The following is a 21,225-nucleotide window of genomic DNA, read 5'->3' on the forward strand; positions in this document are numbered from 1 at the left end:
CTCCTAAAGCACCACAACTTCTCCTTGTACTAAAGGTGGCAATTGGGTGGGTGGGGTTCGGGTTGAGTTTCAACCATTGTTTTAAAAGGCGTGGGAGGCATATGCCTAAAGGCACACCTCCATGTGAGGTGCCCCCAAACACCCTAAGGTGTATGCCCAAGACATTGATACCTCTGAGGTGTATGCCTCAAGTGCAAGAGGTGTACGCCTCATGCGCCTTTTTCATGAGGCGTGCTAGAAGCACCCACGCCATGCACCTCATGAACACCTCCATGCGAGGTGCCCCCGAAACACCCTAAGGTGTATGCCCAAGACATTGATACCTCTGAGGTGTATGCCTCAAGTGCAAGAGGTGTACGCCTCATGCACCTTTTTCATGAGGCGTGCTAGAAGCACACACGCCATGCACCTCATGAACACCTCATACAAAGAGAGAGAGAGAGAGAGCGAGAGAGAGAGAGAGAGGGAGAGGAGAAAAAAAGAAAAAAAAAAGAATATAGAAAAGAAAGGGAAGGGAAAGAAAAAGAAAGAAAAGAAAAGAGAAGGGAAGGGAAGGAAAGATAAGAGGAATTCATTCTTCTTAATATAAAAGATTTTTATTGAAAACAAAGAAAAATGAGATCCTCCTTCCTCTTCTTCCTCCTCCCCTCCTTGTTCCTCCTCACCCCCTCCTCTTAAGGAGGCTTACACCTCCTTAGATTTTGAACTATGCCTCATGCCTCTAGGTAGTGGAACGCCTCGCGTCATGCCTCTGTGTTTTAAAACATTGGTTTCAACTTTCAACTCATCCATCTAATATGCCAACTTGTTAATGACCCATTTAAATAAAATTAAATGGGTAGGATTCAACCCAAAGACACCTTAACGGCATGACCCTACCATTTAACATTTTAACAATTTTAAATTTATAAAAATATGGCTTAATAAAAAGCAAAGAAAATTACAAAGGAGCCCAAAACAGCCATCCCAATTGCAGATCTCCTCACCCACTGTATTCTGAGATTCATGTTCCTAGTAATCCACTAAAACTTCTTCATTTCATTTCTGTAGCACCAAGTTGTAGAGTCTAGGTCCTTCAGCCAACCCACCACCACTTTCGAATCCCTTTCTATCACCACATTTGCTAACTGTAACTCATTGGCAATTTGCACCCCTTGTATTGCTGCCAGCAACTCTGCTTTGATAGAGTCACTCAAGCCCACAAGGTTGGAGAACAAAGCTACAAGTTTACCTTCTGAATCTTCAATACCCCTCCTATACCCGAGGAGTCTAGATTTCCTTGATTGCTTCTATCAAAATTAAGTTTAACAAAGCCTTTCATTGGAGGTCACCATTGCATCTCCACGCATTCCTTTCTTGAAGAGCTTTTGGCAATTACTGCTCAATTCTTCAAACATCTTCTAAGGAAAATTGGGAGAACAACTCCAACGTCCTTATCCAATGGACCACCCTGACCATTGCACAATCCCTAACACCTTCTTTGCTTCTCTTTTTCTGAGAAAATTCTAGCATTCCTTTCTTCCCATATAGTCCACAACACGGCTGCTCTAACACATCTCCACATTACTCTTCCCCTTTTTTGGACACGAAAACAAAAAAGGGTTGAATAGCATATTGACCTCAAATGGTAAAGTCCACCTGCACCCAAACAAAGAGAAGAACCAAATCCAAATCTTTGCAGCAAGGGACAAGAGATCAGTAGGTGATAGCAACTCTCATTATTAGATTTACACAGTATGCACCAATTAGGAGGGAGACAGGAATTAGGCTTTCTCTTTTGTAAATTGTAACATATCCATAGTATTACTCTTCCCATGCACTCCTTCCCAACAAAAAGGTCTTACTTTGTGTGGAATGGGTCTACACCAGAATTCTTTAAAGGGAAAGGAAGGAGGGTCTGATGAGATGAACAAAGTCTTAAACAAAAAGGGCACAAGAGAACAAACCCTTAGGATGAGGGGCCCAAATACACTTATCAGGTTTTTCAGGATCTAAGCTGACGTTTTGAAGGAGGTCTAAACAAGCTGAGACTTCATTCTCTCCGAGACCTCTGCGGAAGCCAAAGTCCCATTTGGGACCCATAGGGAGTGAGAGAGGAACAATAAAATTTGACACACATTCATTTTTATACAGGGATACCAAATATAAGGTAGGAAAGAGATCCTTCAATGAACAAGAACCAACCCAAGTATCCTCCCAAAATTTAACAGAATCCCAGAGCAAACATCATACCTGACAAACCGAAGTAGAAGAGGCATAGTGCGATAGATGGCTTTCCATGGAGAGGCCAATGTAGCCCTATTAGATACTCTTGCATCCCAACCCCCCATGTATGCTTGCTATTACTTTATGCCACAATCTATCTCTTTCCTCCGACCATCTCCATATCCATTTCCCTAATAGAGCTGAGTTCTTTTTATCTATATTTCCAATGCCCAAGCCACCTTCTTGTAGACTTCTATACACAACCTCCCATTTAATCAAATGATCTTTCTTTCCATCACTCGGCTCTCATAGGAAATCTCTCATTATCTTCTCAATTCTTTTAGCCTCCTTTTGGAGAATCCTGAAGGCATAGAAAATAAATTGGTAGATTGGTAAGAGTGGGTTTTATCAAAGTAATTCTTCCTCCCAAAGACATAACTTCTCTTCCAATCTACCAACTTCTTTGCACACCTCTCAACAATTGGATTCCAAAACATGCTTTCTCTAGGGTTTGCTCCTAAAGGGAGGCCAAGGTAGGTCAAGGGCCAGCTAGCTGTAAACAGTCTAGGTGTAGGCAACAAAGTTTAGTTCCCCTTCCTCCAAGTTGATTCCTGCTACACAACTCTTTTCAAGATCAATTTTCAAATTAGAAGCTAACTCAAATTTCCTCACCACTTCCTTCAAGTTCCTCACCACACCATGCCCACCCCCTTCGCAAAAAATTATGATATCATCTGTGTTAAAGTGAGCTGAATAAGGGTAGTTTAGTCATCTTATCTTTGTTAAGTCGTATGCTTATGTGGCAGTTTTATTAGAGACACTCTGCCCCACACTTAAGTAAAGGTAGTTTAGTCTTTGTAGAAATTAATTAGAGACTAATTACTATTAAGGGGTCGACTGATAGGGTTTACCCATCAGATTCGACAGTCCCTTCTTTTCCTTCTTCTTCTCTTCTTCTTCCTCTGCTTCTTCTTCCTCTTGCTGGTTCGGGTTACTGTAGCAGAAGTCGAAACATGGTATCAGAGCCATGTTTCTGACCTACTTCAGTTCGTGAAACATCTCAGCAGTGTTCGTGACCTCTCTTTCTTCGTTTCTGGGCTGTCAATGGAGAAAACCGGTTCGTCCTAGGTCTGAAACATCTCAGCTCGTCTCTCTCTGCTGCGCATAACCTTTTTCATTAAGAAAAACAACCTCAGCAGTGAATGGTTGGTTGAGACTCTCAAAAGAATGTTGGTTATTTCTTCTCCTTGTGCTGCTGGTATTTCTAGGTAGAAAATCTTCAAGAACCTGCTAGTACTGATCTGAACCTAGAGAACTAGGTTTATTGTTGCCCTAGTTCTTGGAGAAAATCCCAAGAACGGGTTGTGTGTACAGTAGCCGAATGGTGTAGGGGCTGCTGTAAGTTGCAGAGTGGTGTAAAGTGAATGCAGTGACCTAGCCGGGTTCCTTGTGGTCGTGTAGTGCCCTCTTAAAGGTGTTAAACAGGTCTGTACCGGGTGTAACAGATATGACTATGTGGTGGTGCTTGTGATGCACAATTTTTATTGAGTGGTTGTAAGAAGGATTGCATGTGATTAGTAAGTGTTGAATTGATGTTTATGTGGTTCGTGGTGGTGTGAAATCAGTAGTAGTGTGAATAAGAACAAGGCTTGTGTACCTATTATTGTGTTTGGGGGCTGCTATAGGTGCTGGAACATCAAACTCCTAATAACAGCACTCGGTTTGTAGCTGAGAATTCAGGTTAGAGGCAACAGTGAAAGAGTACTATGGCAGCAATGGGAGATAGATATAATGATCAGAAACCTAGTGTGGTGGTTCCCTCCGACTACTTAGGTGTACAGATGACTTCAATTAAACTGAATGGAGAGAACTATGTTTCATGGGCCAAATCAGTGGAAGTTTTCCTCAAGGCAAAGAGGAAAGTGAAGCATGTAAAAGAAGATAAACCACCGGCTGACTCTCCAGGGTTTGATGATTGGGAACAAGAGGATGCTCAAATCATGATCTGACCATGGAATAGTATGGAACCCAAAATTTATGCCAACTTCATGTTCCTAGATACGGCTAAGGATATAATGGGAACATGCTAAGAAGCTATATTCTGGACAAGATAATACTACCAAGGGTATATCAACTTTATCAAGAATACTTTGATTTGCAACAAAGAAACAAAACCCTAGAAGAGTATTATGCTTGCAGGAAGAATATAAGGAATGAACTCAATGTTTATCATCCCCTCAGTCCAGATGTTAAAGTTCAACAACAACAGAGGGAACTAGATGTTACAAGATTCTTAGTGGGGTTGAAATCGGAGTATGAACCAGTTAGAGCCCAAATATTAGGGAGCTCTACCCTTCCTACTCTTGAGGAAGTATTTGCACGGCTTCGTAGGATTTCTTTGGGACAGACAGAGAATCCCACACAGTCTGATAGATCAGCACTTGTGACAGCTAGAAGAAGTGGACATGGTACAAGAGGGGGAGGACATGCCTCCCGAGGAGGCCGTGGCAGTTCCATGTTTGGCCGGGGTGGTGGTCGTGACTCAGGGGGAGGTCGTGGCAATGGAATGAGTAACTCTGCAAGGAAGTGTACTCATTGTGGTAGGGAAGGACACACGGTGAATTTCTGTTATGATCTACATGGCCCTCCCTCTAAATGGGCTAATCATGTTGTAGCTGGTGAGGTTGATATCAGTGACAGTAAACAGGCAGACCTAACTCCTTCCACATCTACATTTGCTTCTGGGAGAGATAGTGAGTGTACCGCGTGATGAGTATGAACGGTTCCTTCAAACCACTTCACAGCATACCACTGCTACTCTTGCCCACTCAGGTATTGCTTGCATGTCATCTAAAACCTCTCCCTGGATTATTAACTCTAGAGCCTCTGATCACATGACCGGGACTCCAGGTGTGTTCTCTTCTCATTCTGAAATTTCCACATCACAAACTGTTACACTTGCCAGTGGATCCTCATCTCCCATCTGTGGTGTTGGTAATGTTGACATGGCTTCTCTTCCTTTATCATCTGTTCTATATGTACCTAAGTTTCCATTCAATCTTATGTCTGTTAGTAAATTAACCAAGACTCTTAACTGTCATGTTACCTTCCTTCCTTCCTCTTGTGTTTTTCAGGATCTCAAGACGGGGAAGTAGATTGGTGGGGGGCATGAAGCTGGTGGATTGTTTTATCTTGATGGTGGTGGATCCTCAATTGCTCTTTAGACTTCACTTACTCCTCTACAATGGCATTACCGAATGGGACATCCTTCTCTCAAGGCACTCAAGATATTAGTTCCGTCTTTGAGTCATTTGTCAGTTTTACAATGTGAGTCATGTCAGTTTAGGAAACCTCGTCGTGTTTCCTTCAGTCCTAGAGTTGAAAGTCGTATGTTGAGTCCTTTTTCTTTGGTTCATTCCGATGTTTAGGGCCCGATCAAAATAGAGTCTTATAATGGGTACAAGTATTTTGTCTCTTTTATTGATGATTGTTCAATGATGACATGGATTTACTTAATAAAAGAAAGAAGTGAATTATTTTCCATTTATCAAAATTTCATGTTGAAATACGTACACAATTTGGTGTTCCAATCAAAGTCCTTCGTTCAGATAATGGTCGTGAATACTTTCTTACTTCATTTCAACAGTATTTAGAACAGCATGGCATTATTCATCAAACCTCATGTGCATCCACTCCTCAACAAAATAGGGTGGCTAAACGAAAAAATCGTCAACTCCTTGAAACTACTCGATCTATTCTTCATCATATGACTGTTCCTAAACGGTTTTGGAGTGATGTTGTACTCACTGCATGTTTCCTCATTAATCGGATGCCCTCTTTCATTCTTCATGGTCGGTCCCCCTTCTCTATCTTGTTTCCTACTTTATCTCCATTTCCATTAACTCCTCGTGTCTTTGGTTGTATGTGCTTTGTCCACAATCTGAGTCCTGGAATAGACAAGCTAGATGCACGCTCCATTAAATGTGTCTTTCTAGGCTACTCTCGGACTCAAAAAGGGTACAAGCGTTATAATCCCATTACTCGAAAGTGCTATGTCTGTCCTAATGTCACCTTTTTTGAGTCTGTCCCCTTCTCAGAACCTGAAGCACCTTCGTCTCCACCCTTACTTCCTCTTCCTCTTCCTGTCAGTGATCCAGTTTCGGATGTTCCTGTTGGGGTAGACTCATCACCTCATCCAATGCAGATCACTACTAAACGACCACCGATCCGGCAAGTGTATACACGTCGAACGACACCAACCCCTCCTCTAGCTTCTACCTTATCTGCGAATCCTGTCATGGCTCCTGTTGTTGAACCATCAAAAATTGACCTACACATTGCCCTACGGAAAGGTAAACGTAGTTCTACTCTCCATCCCATTTCTAATTTTGTTTCATTATCTCGCCTTTCCGCCTCACATCGTCAGTTTGTTTTACTTTTGTCATTTATTTCCATACCTAACAATGTCCAAGAAGCTCTTAGTTCACCTGGGTGGTGGCAGGCAATGGAGGAGGAACTCTCTGCTCTTCAACATACTCAAACGTGGAATCTCACTACTCTCCCACTTGGTAAGCATGTTGTGGGCTGTAATTGACTGTATACTGTTAAATACTTGCCAGATGGTAGTGTGGAGCGTCTGAAGGCCAGACTCGTTGCTAAAGGTTACTCACAGTTGTATGGAGTGGACTACATGAAGACATTCTCTCTGGTGGCTAAGATTGGCTCTGTTCGTGTGCTAATCTCCCTGGCAGTTATGTATGATTGGCCTCTGTTTCAGCTTGACATAAAAAATGCTTTCCTTCATGGTGACCTTGTGGAGGAGGTATATATGGAGCAACCACCTGGGTTTGTTGCTCAGGGGGAGGATGGTAAGGTGTGCAGACTGAAGAAGGCAATTTATGGGTTGAAACAATCGTCGCGTGCTTGGTTCGGGAAGTTTAGTGAAGTGGTGAAGAGTTTTGGAATGAAGCAATGCCAAGTTAATCACTCAGTATTCAGCTATGACTCAGAGGCTGGAAAGATTTTATTAGTCGTCTATGTGGATGATATTGCTATTACTGGCAGTGACAAATTGGGGATTGACAAACTAAAGGTATTTCTGCAAAATCATTTTCAAACAAAAGACCTTGGGACATTGAAGTATTTCTTGGGCATAGAAGTTGTCGGGTCAAAACAAGGTGTAAATCTGTGCCAAAGAAAATATGTTCTTGATCTTCTGGAAGAAACAGGCCTGTTAGGTGCAAAACCGGCTGAGAACCCTATGGAACCAAATGTTAAGTTGAGCAGTGATACAGGGGAAGTATTTGAAGATCCTAGAAGGTATAGACGACTAATTGGGAAACTGAACTATCTGACTATCACGAGACCCGACATCTCCTTTGCAGTCAGTGTGGTGAGCCAATTCATGCAGAACCCCCGTATATCTCACTGGGATGCAGTTCTTAGAATTGTAAGATATCTAAAAGGAGATCCAGGTCGTGGACTATTGTATAAACCAAGAGGAAAACTTGAAGTAGTTGGGTACACAGATGCAGACTGGGCAGGCTCAGTGAATGACAGAAGATCTACTACAGGCTATTGCACATTTCTTGGAAGAAATCTTGTGACGTGGAAGAGTAAAAAGCAAACGGTTGTTGCTAGAAGCATTGTTGAAGCCGAGTATAGGGCCATGGCACACACTACCTGTGAATAAGTGTGGTTGAGGAATCTCCTACAAAAAATTGGGTTCCACATGGATAAACCTATGAAATTGTACTATGACAATCAAGTTGCACTCCATATCTCATCCAACCCTGTTTTTCATGAGAGAACGAAGCACATAGAGGTTGATTGTCATTTTGTGAGGGAGAAAGTTCTTACTGGAGAGATAAGCACAGAACATGTGGGCTCGAATGATCAGTGGGAAGATTTGTTTACAAAAGCTCTAAGCTCAAGGAAAGTGAACTATCTATGCAACAAGCTGGGATTATATGACATATATTCTCCAGCTTGAGGGGGAGTGCTAAAGTGAGCCGAATAAGAGTAGTTTAGTCATCTTATCTTTGTTAAGTTGTATGCTTATGTGGCAGTTTTATTAGAGACACTCTGCCTCACACTTAAGTAAGGGCAGTTTAGTCTTTGTAGAATTTAATTAGAGACTAATTACTATTAAGGGGTCGACTGATAGGGTTTACCCATCAGATTCGACAATCCCTTCTTTTCCTTCTTCTTCTCTTCTTCTTCATCTTCTTCTTCTTCCTCTTGTGGTTCGGGTTACTGTAGCAGAAGTCAAAACAATCTGCAAATTGCAAATGTGTCACTAAAACCATATCCCTTCCGATCTTCCACCCTTTTATTACATTCTCCTTATCCGCCTTCGAGATCATTCTACTAAACACATCAGATGCTATGGTGAACAAAAAAGGTGAAAGAGGATCACCTTGCCTTAAACCCCAACAAGCTGGAAAGAAGTCTCTCACAATGCCATTAATCAAAAGAGAATAGTGACATGAATTAATGCAACCAAAAATCCAATAACACCATCTCTCCCCAAACCCACAATTCTTCATTACCTCAATAAGGAAAGTCCAATCTACCAAATCATAGGCTTTTTCCATATCCAATTTGAATACAAAACCTTTCTTCCTTGATCTTTTCATATCCTCCACATATTCATTAGCGATAAGAAGTTTATTAATTATCTGTCTCCCTTGGATAAAGGCCCCTTCATTTTGACTGATTATGGTAGGAAGTATTACTTTTAATCTCAAAGAGAGAACCTTAGCCAAGATCTTGTAGATGCTTGTTACTAGGCTTATGGGTCTAAAGTCCTTTGAATGACTAGCATCAGTCCTCTTTGGAATAAGAGCAAGAAAGGTTGTGTTCACCCCTCAGCTCACAATAAACCTCTCTGCAAATTCATTGAAAAACTCACAAAGATCATCTTTTACAATGTCCCAATGGTCTTGATAGAAAGCCATAATAAATCTATCTGGCCTCGGGGCTTTCGATCCATTCATTGAGAAAATTGCCTTCCTTATTTCCTCTTCTACAAAGTCTCTCTCTAGCCATTGTGCTACTTCAGTCCCCACTTGGGGCCACTCAAAATCTTCCAATCATAATCTATGATCCAAGGGCCTCCTAAAAATTGATTTGAAGTGGCCCACAAAGGTCCTGGCAATTTCATCTTGATTTGTTATCTCTTGCCCTTCTACCTCCAATCTGGTCACAAAATTTTTCCTCCCCCCATTTACCAAAGTATGCAAAAATTTTGTGTTATCATCACCTTTCAACCACTTACACCTTGACTTTTGTCTCCAACTGATCTCTTCCCTTACAAAAATCTTCTTCCAAATCTTTCTTAATCCTAAACCTCAATCCTCTTTCCTCTTCTATCAAGGTTCCTTCAGCTTCCTTCTCATCTAACTCCTCTATCTTGGACATCAAAATGACCTTTTGTTCCTCTATTCTCCCGAAATTATCCTTGTTCCATTCCTTAATTTTCTCTGTCAAATTTTTTAGTTTCTTATGAAATCTCACTCCTTTCCACTTCACCCCCCTTAAATCCTCCCTCCACCAACCCTCCACTTCCCGCACAAAATTTGGGTGTGTGAGCCACATGTTTTCAAATCTGAAAGGGGTGGGGCCTCTTGGAAAGGTTTCTGAAAACCATCTTATTCAGTTATTCTTAATAATAAAAATGATTGTCTTTCATTTTGGTGTTTCGGGTTAAAGTCACGTTTTTTTATTGGAAGTTAAAGTCACATTATGAGCATTAATTTTTACACAGGGACTTAAATTGAGTTAAGCTCAAGCATTAGAAGAGGTGTGCTTTCAACCCGTGGCTGGGCTGGCCAACCTTGCCAACAGATCAATGAACTAGTTGGTTTGCACCACTCAATTCCATCACTATCTTAGTGACCATCCAGTTGGACTGGTCCAATGCTGAACACATGCTAAACTGGCTGGTTCGTATTCAACTGGTTGACTAGACTGACTAACCTTGCCAATGGTTCAGCAAATCAGACAGCTCAGACCATTCAACTCCCACACCATCTTAGTGACCCATCAGGTGGACTAAACTGATACTGATCACATGCTGGACCAGCTGGTTAGGCCAGTTAACCTTGTCAACTGCCCTATAAAACAGCCAGTTGAAGCACTGAACCATTTTACTAAATCAGTGGTTCACAAATTAGATATTTGATTATATTTTTTTCCATTTCCATCATTAACAAAAATAACTTTTTTCACACTAAATTTTGTTTAATATGATGAATATACAGTATTAGAGACATGCCCATTTTTTAATAGATTTCCTAAAATTTTCTGTAACTTTTGCATTTTACCCTTTTTTGTATTTTTTTATTTAATGATGACATCACAGGTTGGCTTGTTCAACATGAATAGATGAATAGTTGTCCCACCACCTGAATGAAGGTGGTTTTTTTTCCAGGTTGAATGGGTACCAACAACCCAACCCATTTAACTCTACACACTGGATCATTCAAATCATCTCCAACCAGCTAAGTATATGAGCAAGTTTGGATAGGTTATAAATGGCACGGATTGGGCAGGTTCAGCGAGTTGACTTGAAAATTGCCAGCGCTACTTATTCATATAAGAATGCTAAAGTCAGTTAACCTTAGTTCACTAATCTCAAGTCCAATAAATAAGAACATTTTAGTAAAAAAAATTAAAGAAATCAGGTCAAACTGAAGTCATCAGGTTGGATTAGGTTTAGGAGGGTTAGGGGTTCTACAAATAAGATTGGATTAAGGTTGACATCAACCCAACATGCACGCCGCCCTACAGTTCAATCCACACCTCCTTTGCAGGAAAAGTGAGTACTGCACAAGGAGAGGATAAGGCTTTAAAGGAAACGGAACAAGAACATACTACTTTTTATTCTTAATGAAAGCCTCTTTTTCTTTATTCTTCAGAAAAAAGAAGAAGAACAAGATAAGGAGCCTGAATATCCATGAGACCATATTTTGCAGTCAGAATCAAAGGGAACCAAATAAACTCTTTCCAAAGAATTCAGCAGATAAAAAACTGTAGGTATAAGTATCAAAACCTTTTCTAAGGCCTAAATCCCATCAAAATACAACATGAATTGTATCTGATTCAGTGCATAGCAGAGACAACTATATTGTTGTAAAGAACATATCCTAAAACATTTTGTACCTTTTGGATTGCATCAAATATGGGCAAGAAAACATCAGTATCATAATTACTGAGTTTGTTTTGAAGAACTGAGGTCAATCGTTCAAAACCCATGCCAGTGTCAACATGTTTTGCTGGCAGAGGTTTCAAGGAACCATCACTTTCCCTGTTGAACTGCAGAAGAAAAATCAGGCCATAGATCAGTCAAAATCTGATGCAAAAATAAATAAATACCATGATAGATAGAAACCATAAGGATCACCAATAAACATAACAAATCATAATACAAAATTGGGAAATGCATGCCTGAATGAACACAAGATTCCAGATCTCAATGCATGTAGGATCATCATTGTTGACCAGTGATGCAGCATCTCGGTTACCAATTCTATCATAATGGATTTCAGTGCAAGGCCCGCAAGGACCAGTATCGCCCATCTCCCAGAAGTTGTCCTAAAAGACAAAAAATATAGGGCAATTAGATAAAGGATGCTCTTCCCTTTTTCATCAGAAACCATATAAACTAAAAGGGATGTTCTTCCATTAACTCAATACTTATGCCAATGAAAGGATAACAGAAATTAGAACAAATATGGTTAAAAATAGAAACGAACAAAGGCCAAATGCCAATTTAATAACCCACATCTACGCAAGAAAATATGATATGCAGTACAATATTTGTGGGCACTATCCCTATAGAGTTAAGTTGCAAGTGAAGAAAATAATCATATACAATATAATGAAATTTTAACCTTGAACTTGCATAACCAAAATAAATTTAAATCACAGTAATCCAAGTCACACAGATGCTTTTGCTGTATTACCGAAGAGGTGATAGATGTGAAGATAATCGAGATTTTTTCCTTTCTTAATAGATGATATTATAAGCAGTGTTTTAAAAGGCGTGGGAGACATGCCTCCAGGTGAGGCACTCCCAAAACGCCCTGAGGCGTATGCCAGAGGCACTGACACTTCTGAGGCGTACACCTCAGGTGCAAGAGGTATACACCTCATGTGCCTCATACACACCTCATATAAAAAGACTGAAAAAGAAAGAAAAAAGAAAAAAAAGGAAAGAAAAGGAAAAGAAAATTAAGGGAAGGGAAAGAAAAGGAAAGGAAAAAAAGAGAAGGAAAAAAAATAGAGAAAAGGAAAGTGAAGGGAAGAAAAGATAAGGGGAAAGAAAGTGGTCTGCCCCTGGCCCCTTCGACAAGACCCTCCCCCCCCCTTCAACTAGTGTCGTGCATCTTTATTCTTCTTAATATAAAAGAATTTTATTAAAAATAAAGAAAAAATGAGATCCCCCCTTCCTCTTCTTCCTCCTCCCCTTCCTCTTCCTTCTTCCTCTTGACCCCCCTCCTCTTAAGGAGGCTTACGCCTCCTTGTGTTCGGGAGGCTTACGCCTCTTACATTCTGAACTACACCCCACACCTCTAGGTAGTGGAACGCCTCGCATCACGCCTCCACATTTTAAAACATTGATTATAAGAAACTGGAAGGCAGTGGCTGATTCCTCCTCAACTCTTCCTCTTACCTCCCAACCCCCTTACGTCCCAACTCAATATCTTCATAAACAGCACCGATAGAAGGCTGATTCCTCCTCAACTAAAGCTCCACTCCTCATCAAATGGTCACCAAGGAAATGTGAAGCTGAACTCCGATGGTTGCAGCCATCGAAACCCATGTTTGGCTGGTATTGGAGGGGTTTTCAGAAATGGAGAAGGAAAAAACCATGGCTTTATATTACTTATCAAAAAAAAAAAATCATGGCTCAATATTTGGGTTCCCTAAAGCCCTAAAGGTGTATCCTTTCCCTACTATTTCCCTTATATATTAATACATTTTTCACTTAATTCATTAAAAAAATCGAATTGGAGAAAGATTCCTTTTTTTATTGTTCAGGCTCAACTGCAGTATGTGACCCAAACAGGGGTTTCTCAAGTCACCAGCAACCTTACTTTTTGGAACCCCATCAGCCCAATGTTGGGAGGCCTTTCACAATAATGTGTTTCTTCAAGCTCTCATGTTTTGGATAAAAAAAAAATACTAACATCTCATTTAGTGTCTAGATTTTTCCCCCTTTATCAGAAGCCTCTACTTTGGACATGAATTCATCCATGATCAGAAACAATAAGGAAGAATCAATACCATATGATACTTCCTTCTTCATTGTGGGTATTAATATAAGGTTTTATTCCACATCGACAAGCCTTTCGCAGTGAGAATGAATGAGACCATGGGATAGTGAATCACTTAAATGCATGTCCTATGAATGGTTCACCAAAGGATGATAAGTTTGTGAAAAACGAAAAGAAAGAAAAGTCATGTCTTTTGCATGGAAAAAGTTGCCTCAAGTTGCTAGGTTACCCACAGATGTGGCAAGGACACAGCTGGGCAAGATGTTGTTTCAGAAATAAGAACTAAAACTATAAATAAAGTATACAACATGATATGGTACTCTTCTACGAGTGTCCAGGTATCTTGGCAAAGTTGGAATTTCCAAGGAAAAGTGGAGAAGATAAGTACTTGGCCATCAAGCTTGTGAGTTTAGGGATTTAAATTTCACCATTTTTCTAATGATTGGCAAAACACTATTTGGTATCTCTTTATGCTGAATAGGTGTAAATCGTGTACATGAGCCTAAAACAATCTAAGTTAATCCTTTTGAAAAATGCTGTTGGCACTTCAACTCATCTTTTTTTTTTCATCAGTTATGCTCTAGCATGCCTGGATTGGCCAACAAGTTTCAAGAATATTTGGGATATGACTAGAGGCAGGTCAAGTACAACCATGAGAGTAAGCTACCAAGCTGTGCTATCATGTTTTCTCTTGCTCCAGCTGCATATCATAGTTATCAAAGCACCACCTAAGCAATAAGACACTCTTGGTGCAGCATCTATACTGAATGTCATGACTATATATATTTAAAAAATATCATCTAGGTGACCAGGCACAGAACTTGGTGACAAGATGCTTAATAGGTGACAAAAATCATAAATTGCATGCTTTATTGTAATATTATTACTAAAACTACATCACATGCACACAGAATCGCCTAACGTCTTGACAACCATTCTGCAAATATCAAATCAGAGACACCTCACAAGGAAAGCGCCTTATAGGGCGGAAGGTGTAGGCTTCTTTTCAGTCCCTGTTTATCTTGTATCCTCTTTTCCTCTTCTTATTTAATAAAAATTTTAATAGCACCTATGACCTACCCCCAACCTTTTTTTTTTTTTGATCAATTACCCCCAACCTTTTTTTTTTTTGATCAATTACCCCCAACCTTTTTTTTTTTGATCAATTACTCCCAACCTAAATTCAGACTCCTTTTTCATGTTAACAGGAAAAAATAAAAGCACATGTTGGTCATCAGTATAATCTGCAGGGTAATATGGTTGTTGTCTACATGCCTTGTTCAAAAGTTGCATGATCTCACCATATATGCAAACAAAATGGAGAAAAGTTTCTAAAATGTTCCAGATGCATGGGGAAATGTTACCAGAACTGGGATAAGGGAAAGAAAGAATCGAGAATGGCATACCTTAGAACCAAAAGGCAATACACGTTCAGGTGGCAAAAATTTCAGCCATATTTCCTTAGCTTCATCATCAGCGGCAAGGCCAGATTTTTCATCACCACCAAAATAGGTAGCATAGATCCGATCAGCAGGTAACTTATACACCTATAAATAAATGATGACAAAATCAAGAAGTAAAAGTAATTATCAGACCAAGAAAAATCAAGTAAAAATAAATCGTTCCATTATCATAAAGAAAAAACAGGCTTTGGAAAAAAAAAAGTCCATGCTCAATCCATTTGTACAAGCAGGTGAGGGTTTTAATCTTCAGCAAATTATGAAGAATGTCATTTCCAACTTGTTTATGTAGTTAGAAGTGCTAATTGAAGTCAAAAGTAAACTGAAGCAAGAAGAGATAAAAACATCCAATTAACCTCCTCTAACCTGTGTAAGAAGCTCCCATGCCCATCCAATGGCCTCCCTTTTGAAGTAGTCTCCAAATGACCAGTTACCAAGCATCTCAAAAAAGGTATGGTGGTAAGTGTCTTTCCCTACATCATCAAGATCATTGTGTTTTCCCCCAGCTCGAATGCACTTTTGGGTGTTACAAGCACGAGTGAGTTTACTCAACGATGTATTTGGATCAACAGTTCCTAAAAAGATTGGTTTGAACTGGTTCATGCCTGCAAAAATAAAATAAAATATTCCAGTCTGGATTATCATGCTCCTTAGAAGGATCTGAAGCCAATGAAAAACAAGAAGCACATTCAAACTTAAATAAGTTATTGTTTTTGGTCAGAGGAAGAAATTTTCTTTGATATGAAAAGGAAATTCAAATGCAATTATCAATTCCTCAGAAGATAATTGAAAGACAATAAATGGCTTATATGTGCATCAGAAGACCAAGTGCAGTCTTTGAAAATATTTACAGATCGAAATCATTTCTAGTAATTTAGCTTTATTTTGTTTTCCATTTTTTCTCCTCAAGGGACCACTTTTATCTTCCTCTTGTGGAAATAAAACTGAAGACTGAAGTACTAGGCAGGAAACAAGGGGCAGGATTCCAATCACCTTCATAACATTCCTTCTGCAAGAGGATGCTGAAACTACAAAAAAATAAAAAAAACACGGTGCAGTACCAAAGCAGTTGGACTTATTTGTATGCATAAATAGAAAAATATATGGAACTATCTGCTAGAATTTCAAGCAACTGGGTTTAAAGCATTTCTATGGCAATCTCATTATTTAATACCAAAGTTTACTACTTCATATGTCTGACCTCGAATCTGTCTAAACCAAAGGAAGTCACAATATGGGAAAGTTACATCAACTATCAAATTTCAAGTTACATTCCTCTCTAGAGCCCAAACTTCTGTACATTGTTTAGTGTTGTTTTTGTACAGTACGCAAAAGAAAATGCAATTTTACCCGTAAAAATCAAAACTTTGAAACTATATATTATCGATTAAACAGAAAAAAAAAAGAGAAAAAATACAGTATCGATTATAAAATCGATGCATCCAATTCATCCAATTCAATCAACAAACAGAATCATAACAGAGACTGAGAAATGAAGTTAGGGGAAAACAATTTAACAAACCAGCATTAGCGAATAGCAAAGTGGGGTCGTTGAGAGGGACAACAGGGCTGGACTTCCAGTTAACATGGCCTTTCCCTTCGAAGAAGCTGAGAAAGGTGTCCCTGACTCGGCTCGCAGGCCACTCCACCGTTTGAGATTCCACTCCCGGCATGGCAGAGGCGGCAGCGATGGTGCTCGACGACAACGACGAAGGGAACACGGATGCAGTAGAGAAGAAGCTTAAGTGGGTCCCCGAACAAGCCCTAACCCTGGCGAGAAGTTTGCTGCAAGCTCTATTCGAAGAAAGGAGAGATGAGAGGGAGGAGGAGACTAGAGATGCTGATGCCACGGCCGCCGCCGCCACAATCACACCAGCACTGCAACTATTGCTGCTGCATCTCCAATGCCCCATCCATATGCACACCCTTCATCGCTTTAGCCGTTTTCTTCCTACGCCAAAACAAATGCGTAGATCAATTCCTCGCCGATTATTCGCCCAGTTTTTTATTCGCTTTATTCGAATTTTTGCTTTTATTCTCTTTTATTCCGTATTGCGGTATTGGCTGCATTTGCTAGACATCTTGGCAATTTTAACCAATAATAACGTTCCACGTCATCATTCAAGCGTAATTATTGGCTATACAGCCACAGATGTAGCTGATTCGCATTCAAATATAATAATTAATAAAGATCCCGAATGGAGAAAATCGGGAATATCAATTCGAGCCGATTTTTTCTTGCCAATTTTCAACAAATCGCCTTGTTTTTTTTTTCTGATTTTATGTTGCCTGTTTTATTGGGCAAATTTCTAAAATTACGTTTAGCTAATTGATCAATTCTACTGTTACTGTTTACATATTACTTATATCGACTTAGAATGCCCTTAAGTATTGCCCAAAACCTCATTGTTCTATTTTATGTTGTATAATCGTCAAAGGAAATATTAAAATGACTATTTTATCTATTATTCTCTTTTAAATTTTTTAAATGAAACTTAGTGTCGTTTCAATCCTCTATTAACTTGCGGAATTGTCACTGCAATTGCCGCCGATAACATCAACCTTTCCGAGGTTCATCCTTGTACAATTCCAAAAAGAATATCAGAACTAAATATTCCGTCTTGATGAATCAGGGGTCGTCTTGTATAAATCCTATTCCGCTAATTTTCTCTGTTCAGTGTGAAAACATCTGTTGTGCCTACAGGTGGTAATTTTCTCCACCCGACGGGTACCCGAGCTCCCCAACCTGACGGGGTCGGGGATGGAGCTGCCCCTGAATCCCTGATCGGGGAATCCCTATCCCCGATTAATATATATATATATATAATATTATACATACTATGTATTTATATATATAATATTATTCGTTTTTAAAGTATTAATAATTAAAACTTTAAAAACAATAAAAGTGTAAAACACTAAACTAAAACCCTGGACACACTCGACCAAGAGAAGAGAGAAGTTGAAAACTCTCAACTCTATCTCTGGAACAGCTAAACCGGTGAACCCTAGCTTCGTGTGTGCCTTCATCTTCCCTCATCTTCGACTCTTCGTTATTGATTCGTCGATTCATCGATCACCATCGCCATCAGAAGACTCAAAACCCTAGCTTTTCATGTCTTCTCGAGTGATAGAGAAGAGATACTCAAAGAGGAGTTTCAGTCATCGGTCCTTCTAACCTTCATCTATCATCGTTGACCGCCATCGCCCATCGGACTCTCTCTCGTCGCCAACTTTAACTCTCTCAATTGTCCCCTCTCTCTTTTTCTCACTCAGTCTCAATTTCTCTGTCTCAACCTCTCAGTCCGTGGAAATTTGGGTTTCCAACGGGGAATTCATCCCCATCGAGGTTGGGGATGGAGGGAGGATTTCTTTTCCTGCCAGAGACGAAGGGTGATTTGGGGGTCGGGGTAGGGAATGGGGAATGTAATCCCCACCCGTTGCCATTCCTACTTGTGCCCCCAATAAAATACGGACACATCCACCATTAATGTAATGAGGGACTGTCAAGATCAGCCACACCCACGTCTAGTTCCATGTTATCACACTGAAAATGGAGTTGTTGCTCTCCCAGGTAAGACATGGATGTGAAACTGAAAATCTAACATATCGCGTAACATGGAAAACAGGTAAATACATTCTGGGTTGCCACCTGAGATAATAAGACAACATTGACATGCTCGCGGGATTCTTTACAGTTTACATGTGATATAGTAACTCATCAGGTGGTAGATCAAAATCAAAATGGGGTGGGTGTGCACATTTTTGCCACTCTAGTATGCCAAGATTCAACCTAACAAACTAATGCTACAAGTCGAAAAAAGAGACTTCTAGCTCTTTTATTTCCTATATATAAGAATTGAAAAATAGAATACAATTAGTCCAAATCCAGTGCAGGTTAGCTGGCTAAGGCGTAGGGTCCAAGGGGATGAACTATCCACATGGCCAACCTGAATTGTTCCATGAGACAAAAGTTGGTTTGGATTAGGCACATTAGTTCTCTCCACAAGCAATAATACTTGGGTTAAAGTTAAAACAAAATGCACAAAAGGGCACTTTAAGGTTTCTCCTGTAATAATATAGCAGAAAGGATGAGAGTATAAAGAATAGATTCTTAAGAGACCAATATCGTCTCTGGCCTCTCCACGGACAACAAAGAAAAGAGAAAAGGTTGCAGCGGTGACAGCAGAGAAGAACCGGACCTGTGCCAACCGGCTCGCATGGCCATTGCTGAGATACTTATTGGCATCTCGAGTTGGCTATGGAGAAGAACCATTGCTTTCAAAGGTTGCAGCGGCGGCCGCGACTTCATTGATAGTCGATTGTGTGCAAAGGAGATGAGGAGAGAGAGAGAAAGAGTGTGTGTGTGTGTGTGTGTGTTGTGAGAGAGAGAGAGAGGACCAATGCTTCCAAAGGGTATTTTCAGAATTTTTGTAAAAACTATTGGTCATATGATGTTATATATATGTGACGGAAAGTTAACAATAGGAGAGGTTTTAAACAATTGTCAGAATACCTAAGGGTACTCTAAGACAATATGTAAAAAGTGAGGGTAGAGTTAGTCGATTAACTAAACCATAAGGGTAGTTTAATAAATTTTCCCTTTTTATTTAGTATAAGGAAAGAAAGAAAAGCTAATTTTGTATATTCTTTTGCAATGCAATTTCATTTGCACTTGTACAAATACATAAAAAGTATATAAGAGTGCAAATTCTAGTTTACTTTTGTTCTTCACTAGCCCCACACAACACAAATAGGTCCTTTGCCATTGCACCATTTAGCTTTTAGAGTCGTTAATAGCTTACTCCAAAAACTTATAATGCCAGAGTTGTCCCTAAATGTTCAAAATGTTGAACAAATCTTATCCTCTCTCTTCATTGTCCCAAACGAACTAGAGCATCAAATCATTTTCTTTTTCTTTTCTTTTCAAATCACAACACATAAATTTCTGAAGGGGGGAGGGAGGAAGGGAGAGAGAGAAGAAAACCCAAAACTCAAAAACAACTTTTATCTTCAAAGCCCAAGTGTAAGTAGTGAAAAGAGCATACAGGGGCCATCCCTACAATGCACACAAAAGCCCCTTTATCTACCATTTGTTGACAAAAAGCCGACTCTTGTAGTTTGAGGTTAATAATCGATAAATAGAAGAACAGTTGACAAATTTTGTTAGAAGTTGAAGATTAAGAAAAGCTTAAACAAGGGGGAATGTTGGTACAAAAGATAAAAAATATATATATGTATATCTATTCGTGTAGCTTTTAATTGGGAGGAGTGTTGAAGAAACTGTTGGTGGCACTCATGTGATTGCATTTAAGGACCATAATTTTTTTTCATATACATGGAGAGGGACTCAAAGCTTCAAGTCCTAAAAAGAAATATGTATATCTATTATTATTTTTGTTATTGTTATTATTTGATTGTTTGACTATTTTTTATTTTTTTGATAATAAGGAGGAGAGAGAGTGTGAGTGAATGAGAGAGAAAATATAGAAGAAAAAGAAAGAAAAAATGTCATATTTTGAAAACTTAATGAACCATTAATGATATTTTTTGTCTTTTACATTTTATCTGTTAGATTTGACCTTGAAAAGGTCAACAAGGTACATATAAGTTGTTTTTAAATGTTCAAGATATATATATATATATATATATATATATATATATATATATAGTAGTTTCTAAAATGTACAAGGTAATAAAGTAATTAACCCTATGTTTTATATGCAAGAAATAAAACATAAATAAAACCAAATTTCTTTACTTTTTGGCAATGAATAAACAAAAATAGAATTAAAAAAAAATAAAGTTTCTTTCCCTTTCATTTTAAAACAAAAATGAATCAAAGTTCTTTTTTCTGCAGATAGAACTTGCACTCAACTCATTTACACTTCCATACTTTTGCACTAGTGCAAATGAAGCACTAGCCATTTGATCAAAGGAAACTCCTTGATTTTAATAGTTCAGTCTCCTAACTAATAAGGCTAGACCCATGGAGATCACACTACTAAGCAACATTAAGCTTGTTCCAATTTTGTTAATATCCATTCAAATCACGTAGGAATGTCAAATTAGGGTTTCGGCACTCCAACCTAAGATGAGCTTGGGTTTCACCCTTGATGTTTGGGATTTAGGATTTCCTTTTATATTTGTCTTGGATTTTCTTCTTTAACTATGGAGGAAGTGGCATCTTGAAACCCGTTAACCAAATTTCAACTTAAATTAATAGCTCTTGGATTTTCAAATTGTGTTATAAAAAAACTCAATTCAAGTAGAACTTT

The 21,225-nt window shown here is 39.2% G+C and overlaps 1 protein-coding gene across 1 annotated transcript in view; it reads right to left on the reverse strand.

Annotated features, from left to right (window-relative positions):
• LOC148843399 (alanine--tRNA ligase-like) overlaps positions 1-16,941 on the reverse strand; it is a 42,914-nt gene extending 25,973 nt beyond the window's left edge. The window contains exons 1-5 of the mRNA XM_088959975.1: positions 16,470-16,941; positions 15,314-15,552; positions 14,894-15,034; positions 11,656-11,802; positions 11,371-11,523 (exon numbers count right to left, since the gene is read on the reverse strand). Coding sequence (XP_088816101.1) covers positions 11,371-11,523; positions 11,656-11,802; positions 14,894-15,034; positions 15,314-15,552; positions 16,470-16,860 — 1,071 coding nt within the window. The 5' untranslated portion in view covers positions 16,861-16,941. The remainder of the gene's footprint in view (positions 1-11,370; positions 11,524-11,655; positions 11,803-14,893; positions 15,035-15,313; positions 15,553-16,469) is intronic.
• Positions 16,942-21,225: the final 4,284 nt, after the last annotated feature.

This window comes from Nelumbo lutea, chromosome 8, assembly GCF_056320005.1.
Source record: "Nelumbo lutea isolate HS-2025 chromosome 8, American lotus-T2T, whole genome shotgun sequence".
Taxonomy (NCBI): Eukaryota; Viridiplantae; Streptophyta; class Magnoliopsida; order Proteales; family Nelumbonaceae; genus Nelumbo; species Nelumbo lutea.